The sequence below is a fragment of the Lacerta agilis genome, chromosome 2 (genome assembly GCF_009819535.1).
Source record: "Lacerta agilis isolate rLacAgi1 chromosome 2, rLacAgi1.pri, whole genome shotgun sequence".
NCBI lineage: Eukaryota > Metazoa > Chordata > Lepidosauria > Squamata > Lacertidae > Lacerta > Lacerta agilis.
This window is the reverse complement of record NC_046313.1, coordinates 52,194,769-52,212,971: the sequence shown is the minus strand read 5'-3', so window position 1 is coordinate 52,212,971 and position 18,203 is coordinate 52,194,769. Positions and strand designations below refer to the sequence as shown.

The 18,203-nt window shown below is 43.5% G+C and overlaps 1 protein-coding gene across 2 annotated transcripts; it reads right to left on the bottom strand.

Annotated features, from left to right (window-relative positions):
- Positions 1-1,394: 1,394 nt before the first annotated feature.
- Positions 1,395-12,454, bottom strand: GNPDA1 (glucosamine-6-phosphate deaminase 1). 2 transcript variants are annotated; one of them, XM_033140034.1, is made up of 7 exons: positions 12,351-12,454; positions 6,857-6,986; positions 4,937-5,038; positions 3,369-3,551; positions 2,652-2,836; positions 2,051-2,225; positions 1,395-1,524 (listed from the first exon to the last, which is right to left on the bottom strand). In XM_033140034.1, exons 2-7 carry the CDS (start codon positions 6,978-6,980, stop codon positions 1,427-1,429), a joined length of 867 nt encoding a protein of 288 aa, XP_032995925.1. In that variant the 5' UTR covers positions 6,981-6,986; positions 12,351-12,454; the 3' UTR covers positions 1,395-1,426. The 2 variants fall into 2 exon arrangements, with proteins under 2 accessions (XP_032995925.1, XP_032995924.1); XM_033140033.1 differs by lacking the exon at positions 12,351-12,454 and adding an exon at positions 12,165-12,184.
- Between the last annotated feature and the right edge of the window lie 5,749 nt (positions 12,455-18,203).

Below are 18,203 nucleotides of genomic sequence, written 5' to 3'. Positions count from 1 at the left end.
TCCTGAAACACTTTCCAACACTGAGGTTATTTGAACTTTTGGGACTCTTCCCATATTCATTTCTGAAGCTGGCCTTCCACACAGTGCATAAATATTTGCCATCCTACTAGTTCACCCTACTGAAGGTCAACAGGTGCTATAAAATAGCTTCATATATATATTAAAATTACATATAAATTCACCTTCGCCATCACTAATCTAGTTTATGGCTAAATGATGCACTGGCGCAATAAGTCCTCAATCTATTGCCAGCATGCTAGCTTTAGGATTGTGAGAGGCTGCAGCCTCTGCTGGACAACCAGGTTGGCCTCAAGAACTTGCAAAATGGGGAACAAGAGCCCTTGTCTCTGGAGAAGGCTTTGCAGTCAAGGAAGTGTTTATTTCTGCTGCAGAAAGAGATGTATACCCTGGAGATGCACTAAAAATCTGCATTATCCCAAAAGATGGAATTAAAGAAGAAACGGTTGCATTGTGAAGGGACTAAATCAGTTCACTGTGCGTTTAAATAATTTTGGTGTGCAGCCTTAATTTTCACACAGGCTATATACTGCTAGTTTGATATTTGATGTAATAAAAAAGGAACCAAAACAGAAAACAAACAAAAACTATTTACTATCCTGCATCCCCAGAAGCTGTAGTTGGTCTTTCTCATCCAGGTGCCCTCCAGCTGTTTTGGATTATTACTCAGTTCTGGCTGGGGCTGATGGGTTTTAGTTCAAAACATTTGGGGCCAGTTTAGGGAAGACTACTCCAGGCAGTAATAGTAAGGAGAGTCTAAGAGCAGGCTGGTCACCAGCATGGTCAATGTTTTGGCATCATGGAGGACTTGGAAGTGGGGGGAGTATATATTCATTGTATATGATGTACTACAGAATTGTGGAAACTTTAAAAAAATGTGTTCTCTGGATGGCTTACAATTCTTGCTTTTTCTGATCATGTTTCCTTAGTTCCCAGTCAGCCCCCAACAATGTTTCAATCCATCTTTCCAAATCCTACAGAATAAATACAACTTGATTGTTTTGGAAAAATGTACGGATTTTTATGTAAAAATAATTATTAGCAAAAGGCTCCACATTTTCACGGTCCATTCTTGGTTACAGATCATGTTTTTGTTATGCGAACAGATAACATGTTCAGATTTCCTTCTTGGTAACCCTTAAGTTATACAATGCTCTGTTAAGGAGAATAGACAGCCTCTGTTTTCTCATTTGGTTTTTAAAAAGGGGGCAAACTGACAGTTAGCTTTGCAGCTGAACAATGCTTGGTGTAGCTGCATCCGTTGCTACTACCTCACCATTGAGAAAATGATATTTTCCAATAATGTGTTTTGCTGTAGACTGTTCCCGAGATACAAAAGCAGGGTGCTTTCAACCAGCTCCATGTAAGTTTAAGGACTGCATAACCAGTTGCTCCAAATCGTAAGAGGCTAGTCACTATATGGCTTCTTGGACTGTCTTTTTTCTGCTCCCATTTCTTTCATACTGTATAGTGGATCCACAAGTTTGTTGTGAACAAGCATCAAACCTGAATTAATTGATACAAAACAGCAGACACTTAGTTCTAATGCAGATATTAGAGGAGTCTGTCAATAAAACCGGCAGTAGCTTCAAAGGAAATATTTTACATTCTGCCTAAACTTACAGTCACTAGTAAAATAGCTTAGGGGTGGTTACCAGTTGAAATGCTTTCAGTTCATAGTAGTATACTATACACCACTTAGAGCTTTAAAAAATATAAGCTGCACTCCTCAACATTTCTAAAAAAAGAGTAGCAGCAAGTAAAGGAAAAATAATTAGTCTCCCCAGTGAGGTGATAGCTTTCCAAATTGGAGAATGGACCAAAACAGTCTGCATTGCATGTTAAGGTCTCAGAAGATTCTCCTTGTATTTAAGGCTCCCAAAAGATAAAACAGGTGAGCAGTGAGCTGTACACAGCAACCCAGGGGCAGTTCTTGTAAAGTCCTTTTGAGTTACCGTATTTCACTTCCGTGTTTTAACGGCTGTTTACACACAAGATGACCATCTCTCATCCTTATTACCAAGCTACTTACCTTGAAAGTACTTCACAGTTTTTACTTTAAGTTCCAGCGTGGCATCTTCATCGCATACAAAGACAGTGCGGGGATGTTGCTGGAAGGCAGACACTGTCCACATGTGATTTACTCCTTCCTCAATAGCCTTGTACAAAGCAAATGCCTTATGGGCTCCCGTGATTAGAATCATAACCTGAATTGCAAGACACAACAGGGAACACGGTTAGGCTTAGGGCTTTTGTCACCTTCCGAGATAAGAAAGAAATGTTCCTTGCTACTCTCTGATATGTACAGTTTTTAGAGTGGAGAAGGAGATGAGAGAGGGACGTCGTTTAGAAAACCAACATTTTCCAAATGAAGTAAGGGACAAAAGTTAAGAGGATACGACCAATATTTGAGAGTGTCTGCCAACAAGGGGCAGAGAGAGCAAAGTAGCAACTAGAGCTATCAACATTGGAATGTTTGTCATAGTCAGTGTGACGTTGATTTCCACTCTTAAGATCCAACTCCCATCAGCCCTCGTCAGTATTGCTAATAGGGATGATAGAAGCTTGTAGTTCTGCAACTTCTGGAGGCTACAGGTTCCCTGTCCCTGAAATTAAGGTACTGTTGTGCTAACCTCTCTGGCATCCATGACTGTACCCACTCCAACTGTGAGTGCCATTGTGGGCACTTTGGAGAGGTCTCCATCAAAGAATCTGGCATTAGCCAATATCGTGTCCATAGCTAAGGTCTTGACTCTGGTTCTGGACACCAGGCTTGAGCCTGGCTCATTGAAGGCAATATGACCATCTGGGCCAATACCTGTAATGGAGACAGTTCACGTTTACAATCTAGCGAAAGGAAAGGAAACATCAAGAATACAAGAAAGTGACTCTGGATTAAGTGCTAATTGGGGTCAAGAAAACGTAACAGGAGTTCCAAGTTGGCTTTAGCTCATAAACCATCCTGTGAAAATTTACTCGCTCCTGATAAACATTTAGGAAAAGCAACTCCCATATCCCAGGACCTGACAAAGTCACTAAAAAAAAGGAATGGGTTTATCTACAGAGTAAGCAGAAATACTGAAACTAGACTGCTACAGCAATCTTCAGTTAACTGACACTATCTGCCTCTTCTGTACATATGTGTACCCCATTTGGTATCTTATCCCTTGATGGCTCATCACTCTGGTTTGCAGCATAAAATGAACTCCTTTCACTGCAAAGCACATGCTCTGAGGTAGACACAAAAAGCCAGTGTGGCAATTTGCTGATCTACAAAGGTCATTCCACCACCTGCAAGTCACTGAGGGATGGCCATGCATGTTCAAACCTTGCCCCCTCTCAATGTTCACCTCCAACAAAGAGTTCGATTCCTCCAGCCTCTTTGATTTTTTCTTCAAAAGCCTCACACTCTACTTCTAGGTTAGCTGCATTTCCATCCAGAATGTGTGTGTTTTCAGAGGAGATGTCAATGTGCTTGAAGAAGTTGTTCCACATGAAGGAGTGGTAGCTTTCTGGGTGATCCCTTGGAAGACCTGACAAGAACACAAGGTTAGCTCAGGGCTATATTCCTGCATTTCTGTGAAATGAATGCAGCAGCAACAGCCCAATGTTCTCCTCTATTATCCAGCAGTGGGGAAAGTTGCATATTTTATTGTTGGTTTTGCAGATGAGTTTCTCTCTAAAAGAGTTTCACATTCCACAAATATTTCATCGCTACTTGACGACCCATGCTCCTCGCCTGTTACACAGCAGTCTAAAGTTCACACTCTATGGACCCCATGATAAGAAAAGAGTGGCCAAACAGAACAGAACAAATCTTTGGAGCTTGTTTTCTAATTCACAGCAAGCAGGATTCAAGGGGAAGTGTCAGAACCTGCAGCATTCAGATTATAGCAGCTTCAAAATGTTCATCTACATGATACACACTAAATTCTTCTTCCTCCCCCAAAGGCTAAGTTTAAAAACACAGAAAAGCAATTTAATCAATATTCCTTTTATATATTTTTTGGTGCTTTGTCAGCTTGAATGAAAGCAACAGCAATGTGAAACAAACAGACCCCTGCCCGCAAAAAAAAACCAGACTGCTGAACTAACAATGCTTGGAGATAAGCAGGAATGGATTTTTAAATGAAAGGACCATGAGCCCTGGTACTAAAAACAAATCCCTTTGCTCAGTAGCTACTCGGAGGCGCCTGGATCTTTAATTGGAGGTGTATGTATGGAAGTGTACAGTGGTACCTCTGGTTACGAACGTAATTCGTTCGGGAGGTTCGTTCTTAAACTGAAACTGTTCTTATCCTGAGGCGTGTTTTCACTAATAGGGCCTCCTGCTCTGGCGCACGATTTTCGTTTGCATCCTGGGGCAAAGTTCTCAGCCAGGAGCATCTACTTCCGGGTTAGCGGAGTTCGTAACCAGAAGCGTTTGTAACCAGAGGTACCACTGTATGTCTTTTGCCCCTACAGTAGCTCAGATGGGTGGATCTTGAGGTTTTAGTAAAACAACAACGACAAAACAGATCCTGCAAGCCCAAAGTCTGCCCTCCCGTTTTACTGTGCTTCATTCTTTGCTACTAGAGTATGCTGTTTGATAGTCCACCATTCGTTTCTGAAAGACAGTTCTTAGGTTTTCAGCATTCATACATTATCTCAGTAATCCTCACAATGCCAAGGTGGGCCATTGTTATTGTCCTCGTACTGTATTGCAGATAGGGCGAAAAAGGCTGAGAGAGAGTGACTTGCTGCTAAGTGGTGAGATGCGAACCAGCCATTTCCTGGTTCATAAGCTCGGTTGCTGAATCACTGCAAAACTGTATAGAAATAAACCCTTGTGGAGTTGATCATAGTAAATAAATGCTGTGGGCAAAGAATAGCAATTATTTCTCCCCCCTGCAGTTCTCAACAAAAAAAGGTGACTCACCCACATACTCATCCATATTGAAAGTTTTCACATATTTGAAAGAAAGATCTCCATTCTTGCAATATTCTATTAGTTTTTTGTAGCATCCTAATGGAGTACTTCCTGGAGATTTAAAAAAAAAAGCCTTGCACAGTCAGGGAGCTCTAAATCTGGACCACAGAAATGGTAAGCAGCATGCATTTGACTAGAAATCACTGTGTGTGCTACTACAGAACAACAGCTCAGATGCCTGTGGGGTTGCTCAGTTCTAGCTCCACCTACTTAGATTCATTCTAATCAGTACTTCCACCAAGGTCTCCAAGACCATATTGGCACCCCAGCTCCAAAACACATTTTCTTGAAAGTGTTTTCTGTCAATAGTACTGGAAGAGTCTCTTAAGTGCTGGCATGCAGAGAAAACGATTCCAATCTGTGCATATACAGTGGGGTAGTACATGAACCAGTCAGGAATTTGGGGACGGTGCATGACGCAACACAAATAAGCCAATTAAGTGACAGAATCCTCATCACATGATCTAACAGAGTTCATGGCTCACTGGAATAGACTACCTAGGCATATGATCAAGTCTCCATCTGTAAGGAGCATGTTACAGTCACAGAATGGTTCTCGTAATTCTGCAATATAGCCCAATCAACACAGTTCCTCTTGTTAACCCAGTCCAGGGTTGTCTTGGAGTTCAATGAACATGGGAAACACAAAACAGCAGCCTCATGCCGAGCTCTCCCCTTTCCTCCACTAACACCTATCTTGAATTTTTTTTTTAGTGGTTTATTTTTATACTTTTAAAAAGAATGCAGACTCTAAAGCTTTTATCTTGCTTCTCAGCTAAAAGGTCCCTCTACTGCAAGCACCATCAGCCTAAAGTAGGGGCGCCAACTTGCCCCCCACTGAGGGTGGTGGTCATGTGACACATCACATGATGCATTACGTGATGCTGCCCGGAATGCACCAGGCAGGGGCGGGACATGCAGAGGGCAATCTCCCTTGCTCATCCCAGCCCCTGCCCAGCTCCTGGGTGGAGGCTGGGATGTGCAAAGCAAAGATCTCCTGCACTCGGCCCAGCTGCCGCCTGGCTCCTGAGCTGCCGGGTGGAGGCTGGGGTGCACGGAGGGTGGCCGACGGTGGGGGCGGGCAGCCCCTAAATATGGGGGCGCATTTGCCCCCTGCCCAAAAATATTAGGGGAGCTGAAGTCCCCTCTGCCTCCTATACCCTGCACCGCTGGCCTAAAGATTACTTGGGGCTCAGATGCTGTGGCATGCATTTCTTCATTATCACATTGGTAGTCAAATACATGGAGCGGGAAATATGTTGAGTGGTGAGAAACGTACAGGGATAAATTAAAAAGGTTTGAGAGGGAAGAGAGGATTCTAAATAGGGCTGCTACTTTCAGTGTCACTCCCTGCGGTCCCTGAACAGCAGGATATAAAAAAATTAAAGAAACTAACCATCTAGTTCCTTCTGATACCATTATAAGCAGTGTAACTAACACACGCTATTACAATGAGCACATAGTGGGAGATGAATCCATAGTCTGTACATTCCAAGGAAGAAGCTGTCCCCCACCATCATTCTGCCCCATCTTCCAGTTCTACAGAGCCCATAAGATTCCGAAGCTGATTTGGGGTTATTTAAAACTGGGAATAATATGTGTAGCATGTGAGGGTAGTGGAGCAGTCACACAACAGAAAAGTGTTTAAAAAACAAGTTTACATGGATCTTGTTTTAAAAGTAGTTTCCCAAAATAGAGATGCCCTCAGAATAGTTAGTCACTTCTTATAAAGAATGGCAAATACCCTGTGTAAAGAAGAATGTCTGTTACATAGGCTCTGAGTCCTCCAGCTGACTAAGAGCAAAGCAAATTAGGGGTGGAAAACTGAGGTGAGAGCCCTTCCATCACAAAGCCAGGCTTGTCACTTACCAGTGGGAAGTCCAAGGGTGAAATATTTGCTTGGACCAGGACTAAACTGGATGATCCGATTCCTAATGTACTTTGCTGCCCATTCACTGGCTTGAGCATAGTTCTCTAGAATGATGAGTTTCATGCTAACCTGCAAATTTGGCAAAAAAAAGTTTGATTAACAGATTGCTAATAGGTGGCAAGCTATCACCACCCACCATTCCCTCCTAAAACCAACAGCACTTCTTTCTGCTTGGATGCATTTGGCCTGCAAGCCTAAAACTGCTCCCAGGTAAAAACAGTAATAAGGGTATTTTTAGGAAAGAAAATGCAGCTTATACAGAGTCTCTCAAAGGAGGGCAAACGAGATCAGCTTGCAGCAGTGATCCTGAAGGATCGGACACAAAGTGGTTTCTCTCCTACAGGTCAACTGTGAGGGCTATAGCTCACTGGCTGAGGACATACGGTATATGCAGAAGGTCCCTGGTTCAATCCCTGGCATCTCCAGTAAAGGCACTCAAGTAACAGGGCTGGAAAAACCTCTGCTCCAGATTCTGCAGAGCTGCCATTGCCAGTACGCATGACAGCATAGCATACACTGCAAGAGCAGCAGTGGATGAATCTACTCAGCTGATGCTCTTCTTTCATCAAAGCCTTGGGTTATTCCATTTCATGCCTCACTCCACTCACTTCCTCCCCTTTTCCTCTGAAGTCTAGACTCTAGTCCTGTGATGCCTCAGACACCTGCACTTCTTCCTTGTTGCCAAGTGTTTAAACATCTACACTCATCTTTTAGCTCCGATTTCTGCCTCATCTCCTTCTGTGTTTCTCCCCTGCTAACTGTAACATACGCGTTTGGCACAAGATGGGTGGGTTGTAAGCTAGCGCACAGGGTTTGCTCTTCATTTGTGTACTCTGTCGAGCGTTGTGCAGATTAGATCAACAGAACAGAAGTGATCAGAAGAGGGCATGAAAGAAACAATGTACATGCAAAGTTCACCGGTAAAAAAAATCCCATAGTGCATAGACTGTGATGGTCCAGGAAAAGCTTTTCTGAATTAGGAGGTTTTGAAATAACAGCAGCAGCAGCAGCAATTATTATTTGTTTGTTTGTACCTCGCCCATCCCCTTCATGGATCACTGCCTTGTCGTGGCGAAGGGGCTTGAATTACTCAGGGAAGCTATGAGCTATGCCGTGCAGGGCCACCCAAGATGGACAGGTCATAGTGGAGAGTTTGGACCAAACGTGATCCACCTGGAGGAGGAACTGGCAACCCACTCCAGTATCCCTGCCAAGAAAACTCCATGGACAAAGACAACAGGCATATAAAAGATATGACGCTGGAAGATGAGCCCCTCAGGTCGGAAGGCGTCCAACATGCTACTGGGGAAGAGCGGAGGACAAGTACAAGTAGATCCAAAGCTGATGAAGCGGCTGGGCCAAAGCCGAAAGGACACTCAGTTGCGGATATGCCTGGAAGCGAAAGGAAAGTCCAATGCTGTAAAGAAAAGTATTGCATAGGAACCTGGAATGTAAGAACCATGAACCTTGGTAAGCTGGATGTGGTCAAAAATGAGATGGCAAGAATAAACATTGACATCCTAGGCATCAGTGAACTAAAATGGACGGGAATGGGCGAATTCAGTTCAGATGACTATCATATCTACTACTGCGGGCAGGAATCCCGTAAAAGAAATGGAGTGGCCCTCATAGTCAACAAAAGAGTGGCGAAAGCTGTACTGGGATGCAATTTCAAAAATGATAGATTGATCTCGATACGAATCCAAGGCAGTCCTTTTAACATCACAGTAATCCAAGTTTATGCACCAACTTCCAGTGCTGAAGAAACTGAAATTGACCAATTCTATGAAGACTTACAACACCTTATAGAAATGACACCAAAGAAGGATGTTCTTCTCATTATAGGGGATTGGAATGCTAAAGTAGGGAGTCAAGAGATAAAAGGAACAACTGGCAAGTTTGGCCTTGGAGTTCAAAATGAAGCAGGGCAAAGGCTAATAGAGTTCTGTCAGGAGAACAAGCTGGTCATCACAAACACTCTTTTCCAACAACACAAGAGACGACTCTACACATGGACATCACCAGATGGGCGACATCGAAATCAGATTGATTATATTCTCTGCAGCCAAAGATGGAGAAGCTCTATACACTCAGCAAAAACAAGACCTGGAGCTGACTGTGGCTCTGATCATCAGCTTCTTATAGCAAAATTCCAGCTTAAACTGAAGAAAGTAGGAAAAACCACTGGGCCAGTAAGATACAATCTAAATCAAATTCCTTATGAATACACAGTTGAAGTGAAAAACAGGTTTAAGGACTTAGATTTGGTGGATAGAGTGCCTGAAGAACTGTGGATGGAGGCTCGTAACATTATACAGGAGGCAGCAACGAAAACCATCCCAATGAAAAAGAAATGCAAGAAAGCAAAGTGGCTGTCCAATGAGGCCTTAAAAATAGCGGGGGAGAGAAGGCAAGCAAAATGCGAGGGAGATAGTGAAAGATACAGGAAATTGAATGCAGATTTCCAAAGAATAGCAAGGAGAGACAAGAGGGCCTTTCTAAACGAGCAATGCAAAGAAATAGAGGAAAATAACAGAATGGGAAAAACCAGAGATCTGTTCAAGAAAATTGGAGATATGAAAGGAACATTTCGTACAAAGATTACCACAATTAAGGACAAAAGTGGAAAGGACCTAACAGAAGCAGAAGACATCAAGAAGAGGTGGCAAGAATACACAGAGGAACTATACCAGAAAGATATAGAGGTCTCATGCACCCCAGGTAGTGTGGTTGCTGACCTTGAGCCAGACATCCTGGAGAGTGAAGTCAAATGGGCCTTAGAAAGCCTTGCTAACAACAAGGCCAGTGGAAGTGATGATATTCCAGCTGAACTATTTAAAATCCTAAAAGATGATGCTGTTAAGGTGCTACACTCAATATGCCAACAAGTTTGGAAAACTCAGCAGTGGCCAGAGGATTGGAGAAGATCAGTTTACATCCCAATCCCAAAGAAGGGCAGTGCCAAAGAATGCTCTAACTACCGCACAATTGCACTCATTTCACACTCTAGCAAGGTTATGCTTAAAATTCTACAAGGCAGGCTTAAGCAGTACGTGGACCGAGAGCTCCCAGAAGTGCAAGCTGGATTTCGAAGGGGCAGAGGAACCAGAGACCAAATTGCAAACATGCGCTGGATTATGGAGAAAGCTAGAGAGTTCCAGAAAAACATCTACTTCTGCTTCATTGACTACGCAAAAGCATTTGACTGTGTCGACCACAGCAAACTATGGAAAGTTCTTAAAGAAATGGGAGTGCCGGATCACCTCATCTGTCTCCTGAGAAATCTCTATTTGGGACAAGAAGCTACAGTTAGAACTGGATATGGAATAACTGATTGGTTCAAAATTGGGAAAGGAGTACGACAAGGCTGTATATTGTCTCCCTGCTTATTTAACTTATATGCAGAATTCATCATGCGAAAGGCTGGGCTGGATGAATCCCAAATCGGAATTAAGATTGCCGGAAAAAATATCAACAACCTCAGATATGCTGATGATACAACCTTGATGGCAGAAAGTGAGGAGGAATTAAAGAACCTTTTAATGAGGGTGAAAGAGGAGAGCGCAAAATATGGTCTGAAGCTCAACATCAAAAAAACTAAGATCATGGCCACTGGTCCCATCACCTCCTGGCAAATAGAAGGGGAAGAAATGGAGGCAGTGAGAGATTTCACTTTCTTGGGTTCCATGATCACTGCAGATGGTGACAGCAGTCACGAAATTAGAAGACGCCTGCTTCTTGGGAGAAAAGCAATGACAAATCTAGACAGCATCTTAAAAAGCAAAGACATCACCTTGCCAACAAAGGTCCGTATAGTTAAAGCTATGGTTTTCCCAGTAGTAATGTACGGAAGTGAGAGCTGGACCATCAAGAAGGCTGATCGCCGAAGAATTGATGCTTTTGAATTATGGTGCTGGAGGAGACTCTTGAGAGTCCCATGGATTGCAAGAAGATCAAACCTATCCATTCTCAAGGAAATCGGCCCTGAGTGCTCACTAGAAGGACAGATCCTGAAGTTGAGGCTCCAGTACTTTGGCCACCTCATGAGAAGAGAAGACTCCCTGGAAAAGACCCTGATGTTGGGAAAAATGGAGGGCACAAGGAGAAGGGGACGACAAAGGATGAGATGGTTGGACAGTATTCTCGAAGCTACTAACATGAGTTTGGCCAAACTGCGGGAGGCAGTGAATGATAGGCGTGCCTGGCGTGCTCTGGTCCATGGGGTCACGAAGAGTCGGACACGACTGAACGACTGAACAACAACAACAACCTCGCCCATCTGACTAGGTTGCCCCACTCACTCTGGGCAGCATCCAGCATATATAAAAACATAATAAATGGCACCAGAGGGATGATCTGAAAGGGGAAAGTGGCTTGCTAGATGATGAAAGGATCTCCAAATAACCCAGTGAGAAGGGCAAGTGAAACAAAGGTGTTCCAAACTTTTATCAAGAGCATTGATATATGAGCATAAGAAGAGCCTGCTGAATCAGGCCATCCTGTTTTCACAATGGCTAACTGGATGCCAGTGGGAAGGCAGAAGGCCAAACCCAAGTACAAAAACGCCCTCCCTACTTGTGATTCTCAGCAACTGGTATTTAGAGGCATAGACCTCCAACCGTGAAGACAGAACATACCCAGCGTGAACAGCAGGCAGCATGAGCAAGGACCTGGACCTGGATATTTTCCGAGTACAATTCCCACCTGATGTTGTGAGTGTGTTTATATAACACACACACACACACACACACACACACAGTCATATACCCTCCAGTGCACTGAGCAGAAGGCAGCAAGCAACAGGTTGCAAAGGCACTTTTAGATCCACTAAGTAACAGAAGCAGCTAACAACACCTAGGGAAGAGTACATATCTGTGCCCCACATTATATCGATTGATCAGAAACACGGTCACGTCTTAGTTCCTGATTCATAGCCATCAACCCAGGTTACGTGTAAGCGTGTAAAACTTAGAAAGCCCTCTTTCCCCTTTCTCTCTTCAACCCCCCTGATCGCGAGGCGGATGAGCAGTTTAAAAGGAATGTTGCTAGGAGACATAGCGGAAGCCACTGTAGGAGGGAAGTAACCTTTAACTCCTACCTGCATGCCAAGGGCTCAGAGATCAGAGACCAAACTGCGGGAAAGGGAACTTTATTTTAGAGCACTAGATGGAGAAGAGACGAGGAGGAGGGAGACAAGACACACAGTCAAACAGACAAACAAACACACGCAAAAGGACCCCTATGTGCCAGCCACGCAAGGCAGCCGCGTCCGGCAAGAGACCCAGGTCCTGCAACAAATCCCAATCCTCCGGTGCAGAACACGCCTCGACATGTCATTCAGCGCGTCCACACATGCAGGAACAGGCAACACCCCGGATCCGCATCCTGGATCGCTGCCCACACCGAACGCCGGGCGTATTTCCTCCCACTTACCGTTCCGCTACAGCCCCGACTTCTCCAGTTTACTCCTGGCCCGCCTCCTTGTTGAGCCTAGGCGGTCATGTGAACGGCTGCTGGTCACGTGGAGAGAAGCGCCGAGCCAACAGGAACTGCTGAGCTTCGCACTTCTTCCTCCCTTCCGCTTAGCTCAGCTCTTCTTGGGGGGAAAAAAACCCGAAGACACTTCTGCTTTGCAAGTGGGGCCAGGCAGGCGACGAAACGGTGTAGTGTGTCGAGCGCTCTGCTCCAAGGTGCCAGCCAGCCACGACCTTTTCCAGGATACTCCATTCTGTTTGCCCTCCCATCCCACTTTTCTAAGTTTTCATTGTTTTATTTCCTCGAAGGTGGTGGAAACTGCTTAGAGGTTTTTATCAGTTGAGGCTGGTATGTAAATCTTGTCAGATAATACTAATGAAACAAATTCCCTCCCCAATTTTTTTCCTGGCAAGAACCCAGTGAGGTAAGTAGGTTAGGTTGAGAGGCAGTAACTTGCCGAAGGCCACCCAGTGCATTTAATGACTTGGTGGGGATTTGAACCCAGGTGGGGTGCAGTCAGGCAAAGCTCTTGACAGTATCTACAACCAGTCTGGACTTTGCCTTTGTAAGCGGTTGATACAAAGTAGACAAACTTCAGTGGCAGGACCATCCAGCATAGGAATGGGTTACCAGGCAGACAGCAGTGGCTTCTTCCAGCAATAGTTCTTGGAGAAAGCAGATTGGTCACAGGAGCAGAGGAAGCTACTTTATCTGTGTCAAACCATTGGGCCATCCAGCTCAGCTTTGTACTAAACTGATTGACAGTGTAGAGTTTTAGACAGGAAGCTTTCCCAGCCCTACCTGGAGATGCTAGGGACTGAATCTGAGTCTTGGGCATCCCCAAGCAGATGCTCTGACACTGTACAATTGACTTGCTCTTATATAAAAGCTACCACCTGCAAGGGAAACTATTTTTAACACTGCTCTTTTGTGTGAATGCATTTTCATGCAAAAGAGCTGTTTTAATTGTAAAAAGAAGTACCATAAACGTGACTTTGGCAGTTGGTTGAATGAAAAGGCAGACTGCAGTCGTTCCTTTCAGCTGATGGAAACAAAATGGAAGTAGGGAGCATGGAGGGAGACAGCACCCAGCAAAACATCACCACAGGCAGGGCCTTTTTTCAGTTGGAACTCACAGAAACTCAGTTCTGGCACCTCTCAGGTAGGCACCATCGCCATTCTAAGAGAACGTTTGTGATGATTTCCGGCACATATTTTTCTAGAAAAATAGCATTGACCACAGGGGTGTGTGTGTGCCCACAAATAGGCAATCTCCCAATCAAACATGTCTCCCCCCCCAAAAAACCCCACATTCCACAACACAGGAGTAGTGTGAGTGGGGGCTGGGTGCACCACATTGGAGACCCCAAGCATAGTAGTAGGGGCAATCTCATCCTTCATTTCCACACTGTGGCTCCAGACCAAATCATCTGACAGGAGAGCTTTGGCCTGGCCAGGATGCAGGCCTGTCCTGAGCCTACTCGAGCTGAGGAATTACACACCCAAGCTCACGAGCCCCACCTGGGCTGTAGGTTCTTGCCTGCCTCCCCTCAGAACTGACAGCTGTAAGTTCTGGAATCCTGGGGTCAGGGGTGGTACATCCCATTTTGCCACTTGAGGCAAAACAGGAAGTGCCACCATTCTCTGCCACACCACCACCACACCACCACCACCCGTGGGGCACTCACCACCACTGCGCCATCTGCTATTGGCACTGCAACTGTACCACCAGCTGTGTCATCGCTGCTTGTGGAGAAGCAGTGCTGGCATTGGCACCGATACCCTAAAAGATCTCACCCCAATCTCTTAAGATCTTTTGCTCTCCTTGACATCTTGCAAGACTTTGATGAGATAAGCAGAAGCCTGCCCCTCACAATGTCCTATTTATGGTGTATTTTACCCATGATTTCCCAAGAAAAGCTCAACAACTTTGGCTGCCACACTCCCAACAAAAATACTGGCTACGCCCATGTACCACAGCTTACTGTTTATTCTCAAAGGCACTTGTTTGTCCTGGTGCCTGCCCCACAAGCTCTTCCTACTGTTATTCTCATGCCATTCATTCATAGGTTTACTGAGGAAAATAAAGTAAGATGCTGCCATCACATTGCCTTATGAAAGAAAACCTCTTATACAGTTTTATATGGATAAATATGCAAATAAGTTCTTTTCGGGTGATGTTTTATAAAAGAGTCACATGTCATTCTGGAATGACCAGGACCACCTGAAATGTAGGAATATATGCAAGGATAGTTTAAATGATGAGGAAGATGTCTGGGTGTTGGCAGACTACTTTCTTCAAGGAACTAAATACATTCAGCCCTAGTATGATACTTTAATACAGCTTCAGTTTGTTCACCTCTGCAGTTAAATTAGGGAGGATGAAAAAGGCATCTAATAGGTTATACTGATTACCTCAATGAAGAAAAAGCTGCAAGTCACATACACATAGGGACTGTGATCTTATCAAGTCAACATTACAATAATAGGGTGCCCTTCTTGGGTTTGGGCCTATTAATCAAGGAGCTTTTTTGTCCTTAGTTAATATCCTGAATGAGTGCTTCTTCCTATACTGTCCTGCTCATGCATTTAAGATAACAACTAGGCCCTTCTCCAAGTGCTGTCTCTTGCTGTCTCCAAGTGCTATCTTCAAGTGTGTTATACTTGCATGAAAGAGACAGCCATTTCCTGGTGGTACTCTAATTTTGGAAAACCTCCTTAGATAGACTTGACTGGCATTGACATTACAATATTTTTGAAAGCAGGTCATGTCTTTCTTGTTTGCCAAGTCATTTGAAAGGGGCTGCATTTTGTTTTTAGCTATTGTATTTTGATCCTCGTTTTATGATGGCTTATGTTTTGGTTTTGTGATGGTTTCTCTTTTGCTTTTATGGTATTTTATGATGTTATAACTGTACGCCAACCTGGATGAAGGGCAGTTAAATGTTTAAAATATAATGAAAACTACTTCTGAATGCAATCTAAGTAACACAGGGAAAATATTTAGAACTTCAGCCTTCCTTTGCTCTGCAAATACTTGCTAAGCAAACAATAAAGATAAAATTCAGTTAAATAAAACACAGAAATAGGAAGGCACAGACTAACGGTACTTTGGAAGCTGTTTTATATGTGATGTTCCTAACTGCAGGAAATAACAATCTACCGTAATTCTCTTGTGTAGCAGTTTCAGATGACAACAACCAGGCATTTTGTTCTTGTCAAGTCAGAAACCCATTTGTTACTAATTGCTGAAAATTAGCAGGTATAAAATCATGTTAATAGGTTCACAATACATCACTGCTGCCTTTATCATCAGGTTTTGTTATACAGCTCCTGGATAATTCATACCATATTTAGAAAGTGAATGACTAGATACAGCCTTTATTCAAGAGATGTGTCCAACTTCATGGCTTCTTTCATCCCTGATGTTCCAGCCAAGGCAGCCTTTTACCAACTTTCAAATTACCAAAACATCAAGAAAAAGAGCTCCAGCCTGTTAGACATAGAATCATAGAGTTGGAAGAGACCACAAGGGCCATCCAGTCCATTAGAATAACAAAAGGATATGGGGTCAGATTTTTAAAAAGTTATTTTAAATCATATGATCCAGACAAAGCTAAATGCAGCTACATTCTATTGGTTACACCGAGGAAGCTGAAAATTTGCATATGGTTGCAATCCTACACACACATATTTGGGAGTAAGTATCATTGAATTCACTAGACTTTGCAGTTAACATGCATAGGAAGGGGCTGTAAATCTTCTATTAGCATCAACAGGACTAAAAAACACATGACTTTGGCTGTATTGAATCTGCCATGTCTGATAATTTACTAAATAGCTGAAGAGCAACCTAGCCATAGTTAACCACCTTTAGGTCCTGTTGATTTCTATTTCTTGTCATTGATCTCTTTATACAATGAATTGTGATTAAAGGAGATGAAGAATTCCTTCAGAAAATGCAACAACTGGAGCAGGTACTGAGTGTGCATCCTAGTACAGTGGTACCTCGGTTTAAGAACAGTCCTGTTTACGAACAATTCGGTTTACGAACTCCGCAAAACCAAAATTGTGTTCCAGTTTGTGAAGGGCACCGGCAGCGGGAGGCCTCATTAGGGAAAGCACACCTCGGTTTAAGAACAGATTCGGTTTAAGAACGGACTTCAGGAACGGATTAAGTTCATAAACCGAGGTACCACTGTATAACCAATATTCCCCTGGAGCTGTGCATTGCAGAGGAAGATCAGAAGTGGACCCCTTGACTTTCTGCAATGCTTGTCATCCTTCCATTGAAGAACCCATGATATGTTTTGGAGGAACCCCTGAGTTCCCTAGAACACAATTGAAAATGCACGGCTAAAAATAACCACAGAGGTGTATGCTGTATGTCAGTGTCACCAATTTATTAGACAGCCATTTGATATAGTGAACAACAGGTTCCAATGTCTTTGAATTCATTAGTGTTTTTCATTTGTTCTCTCTCTCTCTTGAGCTCCCCTTCTTCCAGTTTTCTTGGTATGAAAAGTGACAAATCAAAGGTATAATTCTTCATCTATCAGCTAGTTTAGTTGACCACTTGGCACGGTAGAATCAACAACTAGCAGGTGAACATTTAGAGTGCACCGGATTGGCAAAGGCTGTTTTATTAGGATCAACAAAAAGATCATTTATTCTTTTCATAGTTCTTTTTAATAAAACAACAACTCATAAAAAGCCAACAACTAGCAGGTGAAGAGGAATATGAAAATATCAGAAATATTTTATACTAGAATACTTGAATCTGATTTGTAAATTAAATGCTTTTAATAACATTTTCAAATTGGTTTGTATTTCATTACCTATGGCATTTTATGATGTTTCAGTATGGGGGGAAATGTTTTACTTTCACAGAAAAAAATGACAAATTTCTTCACAAATTTCCACTTGTACAAACCCCAGCACAAAAATGTTGATATGGGTGAAGAAAGCTGCAATGACCCACACTGAAGGCTTCGCTTTTATGTTACCTTCTGAGTATGCTCTTTCAGAAGGGATGGCAAATAGTGAGCTGGGAGCACACCAACCTGGATTGCAGCAGCTCCTGTGATCTAAAGGAGGAGTGGATGTGATATCAGAGGTTCAGAATGGTACTTCACTCCCACCTTACAACTTTTTAAATTGCGCCATGAGCTTCCACGGCCTGACCTTAGCTCCCGTTCTCCATCCGTAAAATGGGCAATGATTTTCTAGCTGCTTGCCTTGGCCATACAATGTGGGACTTGAGCAAGCAGGCTGGTGTGGCTTGTCTCACTCTCTTATCTGCTCTTCCGGTGAGTTAACTGGCTTTTGGATTCTGGCAGTACAAATGATGTGGTTATAATCACTGGCTGAGGTGGGGGTGTGTCTGTTCAGACGATACAAAATAAAATAAAAATTCATTCCAGTAGCACCTTGGAGACCAACTAGGTTTGTTTTTGGTATGAGCTTTCGTGTGCATGCACACTTCTTCAGATACACTGAAACAGAAGTCACCACACCCTTAAATATAGTGAGAGAGTGGGGAGGGGTATATATAAGGGTCTAGTGACTTCTGTTTCAGTGTATCTGAAGAAGTGTGCATGCACACGAAAGTTCATACCAAGAACAAACTGAGTTGGTCTCTAAGGTGCTACTGGAAGGATTTATTATTTTTTATTTTGACTGGCAGACCAACACGGCTACCTACCTGTTCAGACGATGGCACTGCTTGGTGGCAGGGCGCTGGCAAGCAAACCTGGCAGCCTTGCACCTCAGTTTAAAGGCCTGTTTCCTGCAAGCTCCATCACTGGGGTC

Coding starts and splice junctions, on each gene's coding strand:
- GNPDA1 (XM_033140034.1), bottom strand. CDS start 6,980: ATGAAACTCATCATTCTAGAGAACTATGCTCAAGCCAGTGAATGGGCA. Junction 2,837..3,368: donor AATCGAACTCTTTGTTGGAG/GTGAACATTGAG, acceptor TCTCCATTACAG/GTATTGGCCCAGATGGTCAT. Junction 1,525..2,050: donor AACTGTGAAGTACTTTCAAG/GTAAGTAGCTTG, acceptor CAATTAATTCAG/GTTTGATGCTTGTTCACAAC.